General features: G+C 48.6%; 2 protein-coding genes across 3 annotated transcripts; both read right to left on the bottom strand.

Annotated features, from left to right (window-relative positions):
- Positions 1 to 1,921: 1,921 nt before the first annotated feature.
- Positions 1,922 to 11,739, bottom strand: LOC130377611 (basic helix-loop-helix domain-containing protein USF3). Its single transcript, XM_056584762.1, has 7 exons — positions 11,510 to 11,739; positions 10,906 to 11,021; positions 10,741 to 10,772; positions 10,558 to 10,640; positions 10,347 to 10,443; positions 5,308 to 10,226; positions 1,922 to 5,054 (listed from the first exon to the last, which is right to left on the bottom strand). The coding sequence occupies exons 2-7, from the start codon at positions 10,950 to 10,952 to the stop codon at positions 3,081 to 3,083; spliced, it is 7,152 nt and encodes a 2,383-aa protein (XP_056440737.1). The 5' UTR covers positions 10,953 to 11,021; positions 11,510 to 11,739; the 3' UTR covers positions 1,922 to 3,080.
- Positions 11,740 to 11,822: 83 nt separating this feature from the next.
- On the bottom strand, positions 11,823 to 17,322 carry naa50 (N-alpha-acetyltransferase 50, NatE catalytic subunit). Of its 2 annotated transcripts, none has more exons than XM_056584769.1 (5): positions 16,846 to 17,322; positions 15,620 to 15,756; positions 14,855 to 14,974; positions 14,700 to 14,766; positions 11,823 to 13,251 (listed from the first exon to the last, which is right to left on the bottom strand). In XM_056584769.1, the coding sequence occupies exons 1-5, from the start codon at positions 16,851 to 16,853 to the stop codon at positions 13,074 to 13,076; spliced, it is 510 nt and encodes a 169-aa protein (XP_056440744.1). In that variant the 5' UTR covers positions 16,854 to 17,322; the 3' UTR covers positions 11,823 to 13,073. The 2 variants fall into 2 exon arrangements, with proteins under 2 accessions (XP_056440744.1, XP_056440745.1); XM_056584770.1 differs by having other exon boundaries at positions 11,833 to 13,251; positions 15,620 to 15,753; positions 16,846 to 17,025.
- Positions 17,323 to 17,491: the final 169 nt, after the last annotated feature.

Raw genomic sequence — 17,491 nt, 5'->3', positions numbered from 1 at the left:
AAATAATAAAAAATATTTTTTTTCAGGAGAATTTCAGGATACAAATTTCAAGATATGTTGTTCAGTCATAAGGCCCATTAGAAGAATATCAGGAGAATATCAGGACTTACACGTTACACATACCGAAAGCAGCTATAGGCTCAAAACCTCCCAGTGAACCTAAAACCCTCCCAAAACGTATGTTGCCAGAAAACCGATTAATCATATACTTCTGCAATGGCAAAAACATGAATACACACATAACCGCAACTTGATAGTAACTATGACGTTATTTGCGATACAATGAACCTCTCATCTTTATCTGGCACACACAAACCTCACGAGGTCTGTAAAGTAAACGCTGACAGCAGCAGAAAATGGGTACATGAGCTAAAATAAAACAACCCTCAAAATAGTCATGCATAAAATCCTCTATTTAATTAGAACTTAAACTCGAAATAATCCTAAGAACTCATATAATACCACCAGGTGTGAGAATGATTAGCCATTACAAGCCGTTTTGAAAATGTGCAGCTTCTGACATCACAGGTGGGCATGTCCACCTAGATTGCTGCTGGATAGATCTCTCTGCCAGCCTACCCAGTGGACTGTAGCAACCGTTGCTCATCTATCCATCCTACACCTAGGGGGACATCATGCCCACCTGTGATGTCAGTAATGGCTAATCACACTCATACCTGGTGGCACAATATGTCCCCTTTAAAGAACATAAACCAGAGAACTATGTACAGTCAACCCCAGCTCGACTAATGCATCATGAATCAAAACTCCTTACAACTGGCAAAGAGGTTTGAATGACAGGTCTGATGGCCCTCCCTCGCCCCTACTTACTAATTACTAGTGGACAGGTGCCCATCTCCCACCCCTTAATATTCGTGTTCATTCAGCATGACGTGAAGTTAAGCATTGTGGTTAGCATTTAGCTTCTACCAGTGCTGTGTTCCCTTATCCATACTTCCATGAGTATACTTAAATGTAGTACACTATCCACACTCACTAAGTGCGCAGATTTTTAGATGTCAGTGTGGTTCAAAATCGAATACTCTGCGGTGCACTTACCGGACATTACGATAGACTGCCGTCACAGCTCGTTACCCGCCAAAAACATCCTGCTTTGACCTGTGAACGCTTTATGCCTCACAGCTATAAAAAGCTAAAAAGCTATAAAAGCTACAAAATTAGTCCATCCAAAAATAAGTCACCCAATCATAATTGGAAGGCCCTACGTACTCAAACTAAGTATAGTAAGTATGGGAAGTATGGATATCGGAACATGCCGCAGGAGTACATCCCATATGTAGCAAGCATCTAGCCTCTAGCCATATAAACGGGGGTCCGCACAGACAAACGGCAGATATACAACAATCATATTTCCAATAAATTAATAATTTTAGCGCCAGTCTAACAAGAACTAAAGTAACCGTTTAATTTTGACATGTGTTTCTAGGTTAAATATTGACGTTGTTTAGGCTCAGGGACGTCCTCAATGGTTCGCTTTTGTGATAGCGACCTTGGGCTAGACCTTCATCTAGAACAGGTGTCTCAAATTCAACTTACCTGGGGGCCGCCGGAGGTAGAGCCTGGGTCAGGCTGGGCCGCATCAAGTATTCCACTGAAAAAAGGAGCACAACTGACCGACCCAATCTAAGATAATGATAGGGCTATCATTAGATCATGTTGGCTATGTAATCGCTAACAGGGGACATTTCATAGTGGTTGGTGGTAACCGGGACATTTTAGCGTCTTTTGACTTTTGTCGGGACTCAGGACACGCAACTCAAAATTGGGACTTTCCCGGCAAAAGTGGGACTTCTGGTCACTCTATCACAAGTGATAAAAAAGCGTAGCAAGCCACTTGTGTGCGTTTGACAACAACGCACGGGCCGCACTAACACTTAACTTTGATGTCAAGTAGGGGGCCACAAAATATCATCCCACAGGCCTCAATTGGCCCCCGGGCCGCGAGTTTGAGACCCCTGATCTAGAACGTCCTCACGCTAGCCTCACCGGGAGTCAATGAGGCCAACTGAAAATTTACAAAGCGGGTATGAAATTATACAGTTAAACTGTGATTCTGAAAGAAGTATAGATGATATCGAAATTCTGTTGATTTGTTAAATGTTTCAACGAAGGTTAACGGATAACAATTTCTAGTAGTAGTTGAAGTGTCAGAGAATGGACGGACGCCTTTGCCATTGAAAAAATATTTTGAGGTGAGAAATTGTGGAATAGTAGTTTGTAGAGAATAAAGTAAGGTACTTTCCTGCAGAAAATACGGTGAGTCCTGTAGTGCAAAGTGAGATTAAAAATATTTTTCGGAAAGGCAGACCTAAAGAAATGTGGTCAAGTGAAAATTCAGACTATTTTGACCCTGCACCTCATTAAGATTGAGTGTAATTATATGGAATTGGCTAATTCGGATTTAGTTGAGGGTAATTTCAATTCTAGATTCACATTTACATTGAGTTGGCTGTAGAAGCCTGCATTTTAAGGCCTCCATGTAGAATAATATCCAATATGATTAAACAGAATGCGTCTAACGCCACCTAGAGGGCGTTGTTCAAATATCACCGACACACGTACACACCCACCTCGTTGATACATGGAAAAGGATGCTTATAAACTTTATTAATCAACTTTGTATTTACAAATACATACATACTCTTGTATGAAACATTGGTATTTACAAAATAGCTTTTGGGAAAATGGATTCTGTACAGTAAACCCTGATATAAGTTAGTAAATTACATTTCTGGGTATTATTGAAAAAAACTGATAAACCTCAGTGGATGTTTGAAATCTTCTTATAAACCTAAAGGTGGATAATTACTACAAGATAGTTGAACCAAAGTATGACATAAGTTACTTATTTGTGTCTCCACCTAAAGATGTAAAAAACCAAAACAAAAATATGGAGTCTATGGAGACGGGGTCTTTAAACCTCAATGAACCCCATCTTTAATTGTGACTTCCTGTCAACTCTTATCCAAATCACTTGCGCCCCCCCACCCTGTCTTGAAAACTGAAATGGTACCCTGACTACTAGGAACCCCTTCTCGCCATGGCGACCTGCAGGCCAATCAGACGGCGGAGCTGCCGTCGTGGCCCAGGATGTGGCTGATGTTGTGGGCGGGCCGGTTGGTCTGCTTGCCCGAGTCGGCGGCCGAGGCGTTGGACAGCGACAGCAGCGGGGACATGGGCATGGAGGAGCCGTCGCTGGGCATCGCCGTGGCGATCTCCGGGAACAGCGAGGTCAGACTGAAGTTGGAGAGGTGCGGCGTGATGCCCGAGGCGTTGGTGATGGGCATGGGGGGCATCTCCGGGAGCAGGGGGAAGCTGGCCTGACCGAAGCCCACCGGGCGGGGCGGGGACAGGATGGAGCCGAAGCGGTTGTTGAGGGGCGCGGCGCCACCCTTGTCCCCCCCGGGGCTGGTGAACATCTGGTTGGAGAAGTACTGCAGTGGCAGGTCGCTGGGCAGGCTGGGGTGGGCCGCCGGGGAGTAGGACGAATAGAAGGAGGGCAGGGTGTTCTGCGGCTCCACGGGCAGGAGGGCGGGGGTCCGCGAGGAGCCCGCCTGGCTCACTGGCGGTATGAAGGTGGAGTTGGTGTTGATGGGCGGAGGAGGCGGCGGGGGGTTCATCCCCCCCTCCCCGATGAAGGGGAAGCTGAAGTTCTGCGTGAGGTGCTGGTCTGGGAGCAGGTTGCCGTCCCCGTCGTTGAAGCGGACGATGCTGCTGCGCCGTGCGTCCCCCCCGGACTGAGGCCTGCTCAGCAGCCCCCCACCCCCAGGTGCCAGCGGCAGGTGGCCCCCAGGGGCTAGCGGCAGGTGCCCCTCCGGCTCGAAGGGGTTGGTGGGTCTCAGGGGGCCGGAGCGCGGTCGCTCCCCAGGCCTCAGCTTGGCGGGCAGGTTGTCCTGGCCCGGGTGGCGGGAGCGCTGGCCGGCGGCGGTGGAGGGAGCGCGGGTGGCAGGGGGGCGGCCGCCAGGCTCGGGGCCGCTGTGCGGTATGGGGGGGTGGGGGAGAACGGCAGCTCTCACCACGGGGCTCCCTCCTCCGTGCATGTTCCCACTCCCATGCGGGAGGTGGCCCTTGCTGCCGTCCCCGAGCCTCATGCTCTGGGTCTTCTGGCTCTGGGCTCCGCTGGGACTTGAGGCCTTGGCCTGCATGTCGGCCGTGGAGCTGGCGGTCACACAGCCGTACTCCATGATGCTGACCGGGGGGCAGCACTGCACCGGACGCTGGTGGGCCGTCTGCTCGGGTAAGTGCGGCGACAGCAGGTTCTGCATGAAGCTCTGGTGGCAGCTGTCCTGCTCCCGCGACAGCACGCTCCCCCCACCCTGAGACCCAGGGTGGGCTCCGCTGTAGCCCCCACGAGACCTGCCGTCCCCTGGAAGACCCCCTCCCATCCTGAAGCCCCCCTGCTGCTGCTGCTGCTGCCCCTGAGGAACCCTCTGGGTGGGGGGAACAGGTTTTGGGGTCATGTCCCCTCCGCGGGACCCCTGTACCTCAAAACCACCCAGTTGATGTCCTCCTCCTCCGCTGACCATGGCCTTGAAAGGAGGGCATTCTGAGACTCGCTGTACGTCTGAGGAGCCTGGGTGTTCGTGGCGGTTCTGGCTGTGCCCTATGCTGGCCTTCCCACGCGACGTGTCCAGGTAACCCCGCAGGTCAGACTGCTCCGGAGCAGATCCACGACCAGTCTGATGATGAAGCCCCATTCGCTGTTGCTGCTGTTGTTGTTGCTGTTGTTGTTGCTGCTGCTGTTGTTGCTGTTGCTGCTGTTGTTGCTGTTGTTGTTGCTGTTGTTGCTGCTGCTGTTGTTGCTGCTGCTGCTGCTGCTGTTGCTGCTGCTGTTGGTGGTGGTCACCGTTTGACGAGCTCTTGCCGATGAGGGCCTCCGCAGAGTAGTTGGAGACACGGTGGCGCTCCTGGCGGGAGGGGGTGCAGGCCATGTCGGGGGCCCGGGAGGCAGGGTTGCTGGGCTGCGTGATGAGCTGCTGCTCCAGGCTCCTGGAGCTCAGCAGCCTCTGCATGCTGTTGTGGTCCTGGCCAGCCTGAGGGCACAACAACAGGAGAACTAAAGGAATTGCATTGTGCATAAAGGGCTTGAAGAAACATAAAAATTGTCTTAAAACCAATTGCAATCCACAGATTATATTTTTTCTTGGCCAAAGCTACATTGTTTTTAACACAATTTAAATGGACTCATTGTGCATTTATGGACAGAACCGTGATGAAAGAAAGTGGGATAAAGAGAGAGGGAATGACACACTGCCCAGATGCTACATTCTAGGACAACCGACCCACCTTGAGGTGCTCCTGCTGTGCCAGATGCCCAGCATGGTGGCTCCTGGGTCCTCCTGCCTGGCTCTCGCAGCTCTTCTCTGGGGGTCGCACTCCAAAGTGCTGCTGCTGCTGGATCTGCTGCTGGAGGTGCTGTTGATGTCTTGAATGAGAGCTCTGCTGCTGCTGGAGCTGCTGCTGTTGTTGATGTTGTTGTTGGTGTGTTTGCTGCGGATGCTGTGGTAGTTGTTGGTGAGGCTGCGGGTGGGACTGCTGATGGCTCTGCTGTTGGTGTTGGTGGGCCTGCTGCTGGGCGTGTTGTTGATGCTGTTGTTGCTGTGGGTGCTGCTGCAGCTGCTGCTGCTGCTGCTGCTGTTGGACCCCTGGCTTCTCCATGTGATGCGGTTTCTGATGCAGGCCAGCAGGTGAGCTGCTCTGATTGCCTCTCACCAGCCCCCTCTTCTTCTGGACATGCTGTTGCTCCTGCTGCTGCAGCAACCTCTGGTGGAGCGAGTGGAGCTGCGCCGGGTCAGGCTGGGTCAGGTGGTGTTGGAGCTGGTACAGCTGGTGCCTTTGCTGTTCCTGTTGCTGCTGCTGTTGTTGCTGCTGCTGTTGTTGTTGTTGCTGCTGTTGTTGCTGCTGCTGTTGTTGCTGTTGCTGCTTCATGTAAGGGTTTCCACTGAGGTGTTGACCCGACTGGGATGAGGTGTGCTGGGGGTGTCCTTGTGCAACATGAGGCAGGACAGACTGGTTTGGATCAGGCAGTCCTTGGGGTGGACACTCAATGGGACGCAGAACGGTGTTCATGAAAGAGTTTGAGGTGAAAAGGGAGCCAGCGCCATCAGGGTTGATCCTGCTCATGATGGCTGAGGGGCCGGGGGGAATCTGCCCCACCATCATCTGGGTGTGGTCGGGGGCTTTTACCTCCATGCGGCTATGGATGGGGGTCGACTGGGGGCATAGCTTGGGCCGCTTCCCAGACGTCAGCATGACCTCTTCCTGGGCCTGTCGTTTGGAGACATGTTTGACGTGGCGCTCCCCCATACCAGCCTGATTCCTCATGAGGGCACCCTTCAGAGGGGTGTAGTCGTTGAGCTGGACCGAGACAGAGCAGGGGGGCAGGGAACTGTTGGACGACTGAGACAAGTGTGGGGAAGATCCCACAGGGGAGGGGATGGAGCCCTGCTGGCCCGAGAGACTGGGCGAGCCAGGGTAAGGCTGCTGGCTCGAGTTAGGCCTGATCAGATTGTTGACACTCAAACTGGTCCCGCATTGTGATGGAACCAGTGGATGGGACTGCACCTGGGAGTAAGAAATACCCGTTGGATGTCTGGATCCCGTCAGCCCAATAATGGACCCCTCCCCACTCTGAGCTCTGACAGACCCCTGGCTGGGGGGCTTTGTCACCGCAGCCTCCATGGGCTTGGTCGCCTTCCCCTGCGGTGCAGACAAGCCCCTCTCTTGCGTGGCAGACGACGGTGAAGTCTTGGGGGGCTCCCATGCCGTGGTGGCGGAGATTGCTGGAGTGCTGTGGTCTGCGGTGCACCCAGCAGCTCTCCTCCCAGGGATTTCCTGCTCCAGCATAGCCAAGGCTACGATGTCGGCCTGTTCCGACGTAAACGTAAACGTGCCGAAGGAACCAGATGAGGCGTTGATGCCATGCCCCTGAGGCAGCATGGAAGCTACAGAGAAGCCCCTCCCACTCCCACCACCAGCAGACATCGGGGAGTCCGTCTGCCGGCTGGCTGTCATATGATGCTCCATGGTCTCGTGATGATCAAGGATGGTGTACACCGGCGGGGACAGCAGATAGTCCTTCCGAGAGGGCACATCGAGGTTGGTGGACTCGGCCATGCACTGTTTCTCCAACGCTGCAGAGACGTGTCTCTGCTTCTGGGTCTCCCTCTCTCGGACGAGACCCCGGGTCTGTTTGACGTCGGCCATGCAGGACGGGGAGGGCGTGGACGTGAGCAGGTCCGGCTGCTGGATCAGAGATCTACCGACGGCGCCTGCTTTCCTCATCTCAGTGCTTGTAGGAGTTGTGCCCGGGGCCACGGAGAACGTCAGAACCATTGAGGAGGGTGGTGCGGTGGAGCTCACAGAGGCGGACGGGGAAATTTGTGCTTCTGGCTTGGAGCATGCCTGGGAGAGTGTGGTCTGGGTGCCCTGAATCCTAACTGGTGCCATGCTGTCCGAGACAAGAGGGGTGCAGACCGGAGATGAGACGGTAGACACCGTAGTGACACTGGAGGAGGTGCTACGACCGTCTGTGGCACAAACGCCAGAGACAACACATCTAATGGAACTGCTAGAGCTTCCAGTGGAGCTGAGCGGCCTCGATAGCTTCCCGGAAGGTTCAGTAGTGGTGGCCTGTGAATTGGTCCGGGGCCCTGGGACTTTAGAGGCAGTGGTGCTATTGCCGACCACTGACACTGGTTTGCTCTTAATGGCCATGGCTGCTGCCACCGCTGTTTTGAGTGTGACCGCAGGAGTGGATGATAATGCACCACTTGGTAGACTCACAATGTCTTCATTTTGTGTATTATTAATACTAGTTGCAGATGTGCTTTGAGATACGCTCAGTGGGCTACTTACAGATGTTGGGCCTTCTTGTTGCTGGGGCTTACTGCATACTGCAGCCTGACTGGAGGAGTTTGATACAGTGATTGTTTTAGATCGGCTCTTGGAGATATTTTCTGGCGTTTTACCATCAGCAGTGACTTTACTACAAGTGGCGGGTGTAACAACTGTGTTGACTGCAGGGACACTATCTTTTACACTCCCAGCAGTTGGGTATTCTACTACAGCAACCACTGGCCTAGCTGCACCAGCGATAGTAACCTGGGCCTGTATACTCTCTCTCCTCTTGGGGGGCTTGGTTCTTTTGTTTGCTCCCTTTTTGGCAACAACTTTGCTTTTTTTCTGCCGTCGGGCCTTAGTGGCATCAGCCAAGGGAACAGGCAGGAGGGGAGGAGTAGCCGAAGCCTGTAAGTGACTGGAGGGGGCAGTGGGTGCTACTTCTTGGACGGCAGGGGTGACAGAAGAGGTGGGCTGTTGCTGCTGCTGTTGGACAACCGAAGGAGGAGCCGCAGGTTTCTGAAGATTCGTCAGACTGGTGATCGTCAGAGGCAGGCCTTGGGAGATGCTCTTGTTGAGGCTGCTCAGCGCCCCTAGACTATTGAGGGCCACATTGGTGGTAGGTTCTTCTGCGGTGGTGGGCTGGACCAGCTGCAGGGTGCTTTTGCTGCCCTGCATGCCTGCTTTATCTGCTGTATTCATGGGCTGCAAAGCAAACTGGCCATTCACAGTGATGGTCTGTGGGGCGGCAGACTGAGCAGTCCTGGCAGGTGAAGCCTGGATCCCCTGCTGGGAGGACTTCATTTTGGGTGGAACAGGGCGTGGTAAAATGTGCACCAGCTGTTTCCCTCCAACCGTGTGTAAGTTAGCTGTAGTTGTTGTGCAGTTAGTTGTTGTGATTTGAGTAGGGAGAGCAGACACTGCAGTGGGAAGAGCAGCAGGAACGATGCCAACCTGAGGATTCTGTTGGGAGGGGGCCGTCTGATTGGGGGTTTGGATGATGACGATATGCTGGCATGACATCTGATTGGGCAGTTCCTCTCTAACTGTGGCTTGAGACGAACAGGCATTTCCCTGCTGTAGGATGACCACACTCTGGTTATTGGTGTTCTGCGGAGCGGACACCCCAGACACGCCGGCCCCTGATGGGTTGACCTGCAGCACCTGCATGGTCTGGAGAAGGGGAAGTACTGTTGCCTGAGGCTGGGGTACAAGGGCCGGCTGAGGGAGGGCCTGGGGCTTGGGTTGAGGGATCAGGGCGGTCTGGCGATGGGGAACCACAGACGCTGGTTGCAGCACAGATGGCTGGGGTTGTGACATGACAGCAGGATGGGCCACCACGGCCGGCCGGGGAGGAACAGCACATTGGGGCTGGGTATTGGTCTGTGTGAGGAGGGCTGAATGCAGCTGTGGAAGTCTATGAACAGGCTGTGCTTGGATGTGTGTTGCAATGCTCGCCTGCTGTAAGGGTACCTGAGGTCGTATTTGGAATTTAATGGGCTGGGTAGTGGATTTGTTACCCATTGGACACACGGTCAGCTGCTGAAGCCTCTGATTGGTGGTAGCACCCTCCAACGTAGGCATGCTCTGACAGACAGGCTGCACAGTGTTCCCTGCCAAATGGAGCGTTGTCCATGTGGTCTGTGTGCTACCGGCTGCCCCAGCCCCGAGGACAGCTGTGTTGCTGGGGATGGACGTGTAGCTGACAGTCCTCATGGCGGTGTCTCCGGAGACTAAAGAGCCCACAATGTCTGCCACCACTGCAGTGGAGGAGTGCGTTCCAGCCTGGGCCACGGTGGCCAGGCTCACGACAGGCTGAGTAGATAGCTGGGTCACTGGAGTGGCAGCTATGGTAATGTTATGGGATGGAACGGCAGACTGGGAATGCTGAGGCAAGGAGGTGCTGCCAGCGGGGATCTGGAGTGTGATGTAGGACACGGAGGTCGGCAGAGGGTGGGTCCTTTCCACCAGCCTCAGAGCTGCGGTTTTCTCCAGAGGAGCAACGTTTGCCGCAGGAAGCAGCGAGGGGGCAGAGGGCACGTTGACGTGGAGGACCCCGTTGACCCTGACCCCGGTGTTGGAGTCAGGCCCTGGCTGCACCAGGACCGTCTCTGGGGTTTGTTTTTCGAGGACAGGCTCCTTCCCCGCTGGACAAATCACGTTCCCGTTGGAGTAGACGATGATTCCCTTTGGTAGTTGGTGAGTGGGAGTCACCTTGGCAACTTTGGCACAACGCTGCTTGCCCTTCCAGTGGACAGTGGGGTCCTCCAGGAAGTTGATGTCGTGGGCCTTGAGGAGGTCGATGTAGTGGACGCTCTCCTTCCTCATCTCCTCCATCTGTCGGCGCAGTCTGCGGATCTCCTCCGCTGCGTAGAAAAGCAATGACGTCATTAGTTGGATGAATGCATCCAAAATCACTTTAGAACAACAGAGTGAGACAACATGGACAGCAACATTTGAATGTGTGTCAAGTTGTATTGCTTCACCTTGCACTTTATCACCTCCTTCAAGAAGCATTGCATCATTCTGTTTCTTCAGGTCAGTAATGTAGCGAACGGCTTGGTCCAGTATCATATTCTTACTCTGCAGAAACGCGGTGAGCAGTTGATGAGAATGTCAAGAAACGGCCGTCCCAGCTAATTTTAAAAATGTGATTGGAAAAATTCAGCCAACAAGAGGTTGACAGTTTGATTTTACCTGTTTGAGTGCCTGGGAACATGGCAAAAGGTTACCAATGCGGTTAATTCCAGCATTTATCTTTTCTTTTCTATGTCTCTCAACTAAGGAACAGAGCAGATACAAAGATCATCCAAGTGTTAATAGCATGTCATATCTCATTTGAATGCAAGCAATAGTTCACAGCCATGGCGTTTTCATCACCTGCATTGTGAGATTCTTTGTTTTTCTTCTTTCTGCAAGAAAAAAAAAAATCGAGCATCACATGTACAAAATTACTGTTTGGGTTACGTTGTGTAGAAAATGAGGTATTGGCTCCAACGTTACAACATACTAATAATATATTTATGATGAAAGTTGCATACTTACTTGGGCTTACGACCAGGGGTCTGTGTTTCTGTCATCTCTGGCATCATGTCCTAACAGTTGCCAGGCACCAGTGGACACATCTACCAACTGGACATGAAATCAGTGCCCTGGCCAGCCTATATTAAAGAGGTAAGATGGATTGGGACTGAACATAAACAACCATGGACAGCAGAAATATATCAGTTCCATTCACACATCTGGTGCATTGTGTTTAAATATCCTAGTTATAGAGGTTGGCAGTCCACACATCCTTAAAGATTACGTTGAGCTGTACACTCTTAGCGAAATGCTAATCAGCTAGTTTAGTCAGTAACATAGCTAACCAGCTAAACTATAAGTGCATACTTTACCATTATATTTTACAATTTTGTGAGTCCCAACCATGTCCCTAACCCTTTCAGTTGTCTCCAAATGAGTAGGCATATAGAATATGTAACATCTTGAAACCAGCAGCCCAGTGATAGGCACTTCCAGACGAGCTAAAAGCGTCAGGATAGCCTGGAGTAGCAGGCTAGCTTAGCCTGTCCTGGTATCGAGAATGGTTGTCAAAAAAAACATGACTAGTGCGCTGCTTTTAAACGATTTTAAATTAGATTTCACTGACCTGTTGCCTTGGCATCTTTGCGGTGTGTCGCTGGCAAAACCGTTGGATTAGGGGCTAGCAGGAAAAGCAATAAACTCATTTCAAAACAATCTGCACACAACCTAACCCAAAGCAGAAAGGGGGAGGTCGTTCCTGGTCAGGAGCCAATGGTCCCGAGGAAGAAGGATCAACGAGCCAATCAACATGCGAGGCAAAATTCACTGTAGACTTCAACCTTACTTATTTTTCTTTACTAAAAAAATATATATAGTTAAAGCCACAATCATCTGCAAAATAGCAATGATTGAGGAAAAACTGTATGAGCGATTGCAAATAGTAGTTCCTTTATTTAGAGGTTAAAAAGTCTTACAATATAGAACTCCAGAAAAGATAAAATTCTTCAAAAAAAACCATGCTTTACTACAGCGGAGGAGAACGCCTCAGGCATGCACGGGTCAGAGCTCCCCCTGGGCAGTATCTTGCTCGTAAGGCCATGGGTCCACACGCTCCCAAACATCAGTTTAGCTTTAAAGTTTCAGAAATGTAATATGCATCGACAGAAACTGAGGCACTGTCACTCGGTAAATAATTTCAGTAATACTGTATTTTTAATAGATGACCAAATAAAATGCCAAATGAAAAGGATACCCATTCTTTAAAGAAAAACACAACCACTCGAGAATGTCCTACCTGATGCTCAAAATCAAATCACCACCATTGAAAATGATGCCCATTAAGATACAAACTATCTGTACATTGGCATTTCAAATCAATGGACAAAAATAGTGTATGTTATCTGAAAATCGTGCATTTTTATTTAAAATTACCATTTCAATTCATGTTATTGGACTTAGTTGCAAACCCAGGAGAACCTCTGAGCCATTAATCACCTCAATGTCAAAAAAAAAACCCTAGACTTAGCTTAAACCAAAACCCCCATTTTTTTCCTCTGAAAGTAAATGAGGCGAACAAATCTTCCCACCAACTTGAAACCTTTCTGCTACCACATTCCCCATACGGGGTTATTCTGACTTGAGGATCAGACACACCCAACAGACTGGTCGAAATAAAGGATCCCAGCATACTCCCGATGGCTTGGTGATGGACTCTGAATGTTCCTCTGTTGTATCAACAATATGGAAGTAGGTCTCCATGGTAACCGCCCAGGAGTTCGTCTGTCAGCGATGGTCTTTCAAAAGACTCCCAACATTCAAATCAAGTCATGTTTCTCTTTGTCCAAACTGTTTGATAGATCTTCCTCTAAACCGCATAAAAAAAACTCAAAAACAGTATGTTTAACCAACCTCTTGTCCCTTCCGAATCTAAAACGGTTTGATATTGGCAATTTTCTGTAAAGACCGAGTATCGAGTCAGCTTGACATCTATAATAAAAAGGGGGCGAAGGGGAAGGACGCGCTAGAACGCTAAATTAAGGGGGGCCCATTGCGAAATAAAAGCAGCAATTTTCTGTACTTTGTTGATGTTTCCTCTTTTAAACGTCCTTTTAAAGAAAGTGTTGATTGCGTCGACCTGGGGCATCCGTCTCAGTTTTTTTTCCTGTGGAGGTGGGCACCGTGCTGTGGCGTCACTCAGCCTTCTGGAGCTCTCCGCTGGGGGCGGCGCTGGGGCTGCGCAGGCTCTTCTGCAGCACGTGGGCATCAGCCGGCTCTATCCTCTTGTAGTAATTCTTTTTCGTTTCGATGATCTCAAAGCCGAACTTTTGGTAAAAGTCAATGGCCGACTCGTTGCTGATCTGCACATGACTATTGGAAAGGGAGAAATAAAGTATTATAAAATGTTAGCTTCCACACACTGAAAAATCACAATCGCGTTTCTAGTAGTGTTGTCATTCACGATACTGGATTTTCTAACTTCGATAGTATACCTGGAAAAATATAGATATTCTGTACTATTCTCGATATCAGGGGAAAAGTTTTTTTCAGAAAAGAACGTACCCAAAGTAAATAGAGTATATCTCCACAACTGTAAGGGCGATAATGTCATCTTGGTGGCAAAAGAAAGATTGTTTTGCAAGTGAAATATTCGATGTAGATAATACTTGGTGCCATGGAACACAGCATAAGTGGAAGACAACATTTTCCACCTGAAATAATTATCAGTTGGTCATTATCAGTTGGTAGCGCTGTCTTACTTTGAGACACAAATAAAGGTAGACATCTTACAATTTTGACACTTGACACCTCTATTTAAAGTTCAGGGCAAATATAATCGAATGACACCAAGCCAAATACTCGCAAATACACGTATGGGAACTAGATTGTGCTGAAGAACATGTGTTCTGATTGAAGGCAACTTACCCTTTTCCTAAGAAAGTGGAGAGTGAAGAGTGCAAAGTTTGCAAACACCATGTAAAGTTGCAAAATTTGGCTGAGACACTGGATTATCTGTTTAAGGTGGTTTTATGCGATCAGAATCAACTTTTAAGTTTCAACTGTAGACAAAGATCACAAAGGTAAAACTTCATTTTTGGTTGTTAAAAGAAAGGGGGCTTTTCTTCTTAAGTTGTTATTTGCGAGTTTTAGTCACAGAATGATATCGTTTGTCGGAATAAGTGGAGGCTCAGTTTTCATATAATATATAGTTTGTGCAGGTCCAATTTCGTAAAAAAAGATCGCTAGTGCTGTGCATAGTTATGAAACCCAAAACCGTGTTCTTGCATAATTTGCCTCTTGCCTACTTCCAAACCGGACTCCTCCATCACTTCTCTATTTTCCCTCTCTACCTAAACCGCTCGCGGAGGCGCTGCTCTAGATGCTAGCTGTGTAGGCTAACACCGTTGAATCACTGCCAGAGACCGCACTGCGAGTGAGTGACAGAAGGCGGGGCTATATTCGCCCTGAAGCGATGCGTGTCTGTTAACTCGCTGTCCGAGTGAAGAGAAGACAGCACGCTGATCAATTGCAAATACATCTATTTTGTATGATTTTGCGGAACACAAGGTTGCTCTGCAGTTTTTAAAAACACTTGAATAAATAGCCTTTATATTAACCCAAAATCCACTTGCCCATTGGGTCAACCAGAAATCAATCTCAACTTGCCCAAATATTACTTTTAGTTGCCCCGGGCAAGCGGGCAAGCGTTAGTGTCAACCCCTGTATAGTATTATATAACATTTAATATTGTATATTTAGCTAGAGAAATGACTGGATGAAAAAACAACACACATTCTTCTCCAGATTGAGATACTCACAGGTATATGTTGTCAAAGGTACCGTCCTTCTCACAGATGTTAAGCACATGGTTCAGCATCTTTGTACCTACGGAGATTCACAGAGGTCAAACTTGTGAAACAAACAGTAACCCCTGTACAATGCATGTTCATGAGTGGAACTGTAGTCTCTGTACCGATTCCTAGTCTACGGTAAGGTGCTAGACAGCCGAGTGTCATGATGTACAGTCTCTTCTGGTTCTGCGAATGGTCCACTCGGCAGCATACAGCCCCCACTGCAATGTCATTGAAGTACGCTGCAAGATAAAACCAAGAGGTTCCACTTTATCACAAACAGGATGGAACGGTATTCATGACAAAGTGGTATTCATGACATTCATTCATGACTACTAAATTGGGGGGAGGATAGACGTGTAGGACGGAGAAGTGATTACATGTAATAAATAATGAGGTAGCGTCCTACATAAGTCTGGAGGGAGATGTTATTGGAGCATGAGATGCAGGCAATGAATACAATTCAAGCATGCAACACACATCTACTGGAATATATTAATTAAAGGAGACATATTATACCACCAGGTGTGAGTGTGATTAGCCTTAAAAGCCATTTCGAAAATTTGCCCTATATGACATCACTAGTGGGCGTGTCCACCTAGCTCTATGCTGGATAGATCAGTCTACCAGCCTACACAGTGGACTGAAGTAAACGTTGCTCATCTATCCAGCACAGATCTAGGTGGACACGCCCACTAGTGATGTCATATGGGGCCGATTTTCGAAACACCTTGTAAGGCTAATCACACTCACACCTGGTGGAATGATACGTCTCCTTTAAGAGGACTTGTAGTCAGATAGGGTTAATTTGCATGTAGTCTGTGGTGCTGAAAATTAGGTATTGTCTGACTTTAAGAATGAGATTATTTTTGGCAAGGGGTTCTCACCTAGCTTGGCAAGCTCTCCCACTTCCAAAACATCTTTGTAAAACTTGTCGTTGTAGCTGACAGGGAAGATGACCTGGTTGAGGCGTTTTAGCTGCTTGATGTTGTGGGGCGTCACGTCCCCGAGCTCAATTCGGCTACTGGAACAAGATCAAAACGGTTAGACTGCTGGAAATATACATTTCATAAAACAGGCAAAAAGACTCGTTGTACATCAACTTAATACCAGAAAGCAGTAGTCTTTGATTTAAGTTGTAATTTACGCTATTAATTCATCAATCACAGATGAAGGAATGTTTTCTAAACATTTACGAGTCGAATTCCTGATACATTTTTAAATTCGGGTACAAAATGCATTTACAGGAGGAATTGTGTCTTTGACATTTTGCCGTAAAGTAATATTTGACGACAAAATGGTATCATTGATTAGTCATAGATGCGTTGCTGCCCTGAAAAGGTCAATAAGCAAGACGTGTAACATAGACAGTCCTTTCACCCTGTGTATTACCTTAAAATTCCAACAGCAGTACTGCAGTACTGAAACCATCAGTACTGCATTACTGAAATGATCATTACTTTCCAATCGCATGGGTCAGATTTGGTGCAATACTTTAATAAAAATAAATAAAAAAATAAAAAACACGCCGTGACTACAGAACCATGTACACACTGGTATGTCATTTCTGCAAATAGCAGTGGTCGCTGTAAAGCAGCCCACCCTTTATAGAGCTCCGATTTCAATAAGCGACCCATGACACTAAAGCTAGTCAACGTTAGCTAGAAAACCGAGGATAAACGTGCTGCTCAACAACCGAGCGGTACAATAACTGCCACTTCATGACAGGATCAACCCTCGGCTGGCGAGTCTATACACAGGAACATGAACTTAATGAGTTAAGCTGATTTCAATTGACGGGAGAAATAGCGTGTTAGCTCCTGCCCCGTGTAGCGTTAGCTGTTAGGTGGCCAGACGGGCTGACTCGGCTATACGGGAGCAAACCATTTCACCAGTTCACAGCAAACATCCATACGCTGGTAAACCACAGTGCTAGACCCGACAACAGGTCGCCGAACCCCGCTGAAGCAACCGTGCTGAGGTCCGCCGACTGGACCAGCTAGCTTAGCTACACGGCTATCGTTGTCCCCTCCCCGCCTCCTCATGTTAAAAAAAGACATCAAAAAACTTTACTTCAGCGCTCATCCTATCTCTAGCCATGTTGTGTACTCACCCCTTCATTGTGAACCAACGTGAACCCTTAATTTGGATGGGATTGGAGTTTAAAGTTTTATTTTTTGGCCAAAAATAGTTTTTTTTTTAAAGAGTGGGGGTCAGGGATAACTCCCGTTTCACCCTCCACATGTAGCTAGTTGCGGTTCTTCAGTTAGCTTAGCCGGTAGCCGCCGCACTCCTGTCAACCCTGACCCCACGTGCGCATGCGTAGCCATAATATTAGATCAACTATATTTATTTAAATGCTCTAAGAAGCCTACGTTTTATAGGAGTGAAGCTGTAGGTTCATATATAAAGCTATCTGTAAAATTGATCTGAATCCTGAGAGAAAAATAAATGGATAACGATTACACTTTTTTACATACACATTTAGAAGCAAGTTTTCAACGTCAGTGTACATTTTCTTCAATATAAGAAATAATAAACGTGACCAGTCTGGGGGCGACTGGGGACCTTCTGGTCCTCAAGAACTGTCAGGGGGTTTGCATTTCACCTCCACTGTTAACCAGAACCACAAAGATGTTCATCATAACACATCCAGGGTTTTTAGCAGAATACGTTTGAAGTAAAAATATGTGCACCAATCTCTATAAAAAGTGGAGACAGGTAAAGTAGATGGTTTTATCGATACTCGTTACGACTGA

Source organism: Gadus chalcogrammus, chromosome 23 (assembly GCF_026213295.1).
Source record: "Gadus chalcogrammus isolate NIFS_2021 chromosome 23, NIFS_Gcha_1.0, whole genome shotgun sequence".
In the NCBI taxonomy this organism is placed as follows: domain Eukaryota; kingdom Metazoa; phylum Chordata; class Actinopteri; order Gadiformes; family Gadidae; genus Gadus; species Gadus chalcogrammus.
Note: the sequence above shows the minus strand (reverse complement) of the source record. Positions and strands in the feature narration are given on the sequence as shown.